Raw genomic sequence first — 3206 nt, 5'->3', positions numbered from 1 at the left:
CAACGCACAACTGTTATTTTTATTATTTCACGCATGCTGCGACGCAACGAAATTTTGATTCTATGATGCTTACATCAAACTTTTTAACTTTTTCTTGTACGCAATATTGAATACAAGCTCCATAGTATCGATGACCTGTAATTTTAAAAAGTGATGGAAGAATGAGTCGAATCTAACGGAGCCTTTTTGTTACATCATATATGCTGTAACGTAACATATATGCTGTAACGTATGCTGTAAAGCGAGGGCTGCCAGCCGAGTCATTCTACTCCCTTAGTAAAGTTGGCCTCGAGGACTCGCACCGTTGTTAAAAGTACAATACTAGCGAAAAAACCACACTTGTCGTACACAACGGAAGCGAGACTGCCTGTGTGATTCAGGACTAAGCGAGTCCCGGAAGGTGAATGGTGAAGCTGCCTCCCGACCCATAGAACTGTGGCGGATCTTGCGGCACGCTGTCCAATCCTACCACGTAGTTGGTGACTAGGGGTTTGTATGTTATGTTGATGGCAACATTTTTTTGGAACTTAAAGTAGCATTGAATATCAGAATCTGTTCGAAACTATGTTGGCCAAATCTGTATAACAATATTCTGATTTCAGATCAATTCGGGCAGATCTTCTTTTCCCATCCCTAACATTTATTACTTAGCCGTATTTAAAACACATTACTTGTTTAAGTATACATACACAGTATATTTGTTTTCTAGTGTCGTACAAAAATCAAGTAAAATGGTTGGAAAGAGGCTGATGAGTAATAAAGGGATGCCACCCAGGTATTCAGGCTACAAAATACACTGCTGTGTAACATCACTAGCATATTGCATTGTGAAGCAAACATGTAAAATGAATCGTTGAGTAAATGTAAGTCGTTCCATAACCATTTAATGAAGGCATGGTAATTATTGAATTGATTGAATTTATTTATAGGTGCATGAAAATAAATGTAATACCACATTATAATTTTAGCTGTGTAGACTTACGCTTTCTCAAAATTCAATAAAATATCATTTTATTCAGTTTTATGACCATATATAAAATATAAATCACTCTTTTTTTGGTTTACTCTTATTAGGAGGCACTGGTCGTCCGATATGTCTGCGAATGATAAGATAATACAAGAACGCTACAAAGAGTACAGAGGCCACCATATCGATGGCATAGATCTGATATATGCTCATATCGAGCGCTGGCGAGCGAAGATAATTCAGGCCTTTATTTTCCAATACTTTCTCAATCCAAAAAATTGCACGGTCTAGCGGATGCTCCGGTTGTGCTTTGAATCGGTAAGACCGTTCTTTCATTTTTTTATGGTAGCTGGAATGATTTAAAATTTATGTAAAGGTTTTTATTAACCAAACCACACACTACTATACCTGGGATTGTCCAATATTTGCAAAATAGCCTCTTTAAAGCTTTCCTCGTTGATATTTTTGGGTAGAAGCTGCACACCAACTCCTGCTTTGACGAGTTTCTCCGCATTAGAATACTGATCAACGAAAAATGGAACGGCTACAACAGGAACCCCATGCCATGAAGCTTCCTGCAGACTAAGCAGCCCTCCGTGACTGATCAAAAGTTTGGTCCTCGAATGGGCGAGAATTGCAGCTTGTGGAACCCATTTCATAACTAGAACATTGGGAGGAATTACTCCCAATTTTTCTGGACTGCCATGTTTCCAAATGAATCCATAGTCGGGCAAGCTTCTAAAAACTTTGAAAATATCTTCGTTCGTTTTGTCACCAAGCATTTCAGAAGCAACGTTAGTGCCGAAGCTGAGTAATACGACTCCTTTGTTGGCGCGTGCTATGAATTGTTTCACTACCGGTGGAACTTTCTCTTGACGGCCAACATGCAATCCGCCCACAGGTATGACATTCGGTGGGAGGGCTTGATAGTAATCCATACTGTAGTCACTGTTAACCAAAACTACATCCGATCGCTGTTCAATCCGTTTTACCGAAGTAGCATTTTTACCGAATATCTGTTTAACTCTCCTGTCTTCATTGGTCATGTAGATTCGGTTGCGATAAAAAAGATCAAAAGCCCAATAAAGGCTATTTTTCACTCGCTCGATAAAGTTCATATGATTATCAAATTTGGATGCGTAATGTGGCATATAAGTTGTGAATAATGGAGCATCCGTCATTGTTGTCACATGTGAAGGTATATTGAAGGCCGTTAAGGAGACCAACGGTGGATTTCCAAAGTGTTCAACGAATCCTAATAGGAACTGTCCCATCGTTAGATCATGGATTATCAAATCAAACTTGAACGTTTTGGGGTACTCCAAGAGCTTAAGAACGGCTTCCTCTTTTGTCAGCAAACGACTGGCTTTATTATAGAAGTCATACATGAAATGGATATTCACAAACGGACTTTGTTCAATTGTATAGTCCCAGTCTCCTTCATAATCTGCCATTAGCTTCGTCATGAAATCTTTAACGACCAGAAACGTTTTTCCAGGAACGGATTCTTCTTCTTCGAACGACAGGATTGTGAGGTTATGTCCATTGTTAAAAAGTCGTTCGAATATTTGTTTGTTCCAAATATGGTGGCTCCGAGAAGCAAGTGTTTGTAGGAATAGAATATTTTCGGCAAATGCTGCAGGAATCACCACTAATACCACAGCTGCACACAATAAACTCGAATGTTTGAACTTCATTCTTACTGAGTAGTTATCGGTTCACTGCACGTCTCTAATTGGGAGCGTGTTGATAAATGTAAGCCGTACCACCAAATCGTTATCACACACCTCAGCGTCAACTGATAACTGCGGTTAGCAGTTGCTACTCTCTGAAAGTATTATCCATACGTGTTTCAATTACCGAATAACTTTAAGACTCGTTTGATTAGATTTCAGTGATTTCATGCATGCAAGCATACCTGATTTATTTTTCATCTGAGGGATGATGTTAGGCATATATCTGTAAATTAAAATAAAACACACTGTTTTTCTAACAACTTTTATTTTTTAATCATATTGAGAAAACGAACACAAGTCTACAACGATTCCGATGGTCTGGACGATAGCCTTCGGGACACACTATTGGAGATGCACCGAAAGACGGCCGAGAAAAGCTACGTATGGAGAACCGGGCGGCCATGGGGGTCTGTAAAGCAGCTTCAGTGTTTGGCTCAACACAGTTTACCGACTTGAAACACAATTCCGTGCAACTGGACAGCTGCTCCACCGGGTTGCAGCAG

At 39.6% G+C, this 3206-nt stretch overlaps 1 protein-coding gene across 1 annotated transcript; it reads right to left on the bottom strand.

Moving 5' to 3' along the window:
* Positions 1–998: 998 nt before the first annotated feature.
* LOC134205185 (UDP-glycosyltransferase UGT5-like) lies at positions 999–2775 on the bottom strand. The gene is made up of 2 exons (XM_062680203.1): positions 1376–2775; positions 999–1316 (listed from the first exon to the last, which is right to left on the bottom strand). Exons 1-2 carry the CDS (start codon positions 2662–2664, stop codon positions 1046–1048), a joined length of 1560 nt encoding a protein of 519 aa, XP_062536187.1. The 5' UTR covers positions 2665–2775; the 3' UTR covers positions 999–1045.
* Between the last annotated feature and the right edge of the window lie 431 nt (positions 2776–3206).

The sequence above is a fragment of the Armigeres subalbatus genome, chromosome 1 (assembly GCF_024139115.2).
Source record: "Armigeres subalbatus isolate Guangzhou_Male chromosome 1, GZ_Asu_2, whole genome shotgun sequence".
NCBI lineage: Eukaryota > Metazoa > Arthropoda > Insecta > Diptera > Culicidae > Armigeres > Armigeres subalbatus.
Note: the sequence above shows the minus strand (reverse complement) of the source record. Positions and strands in the feature narration are given on the sequence as shown.

What these genes read in the sequence shown, in the direction of transcription:
- LOC134205185 (XM_062680203.1), bottom strand. Translation starts at nt 2,664, where the DNA reads ATGAAGTTCAAACATTCGAGTTTATTGTGTGCAGCTGTGGTATTAGTG. An exon ending in CAAATATTGGACAATCCCAG is followed by an intron (nt 1,317 to 1,375) that starts GTATAGTAGTGT and finishes AAATCATTCCAG; the next exon opens with CTACCATAAAAAAATGAAAG.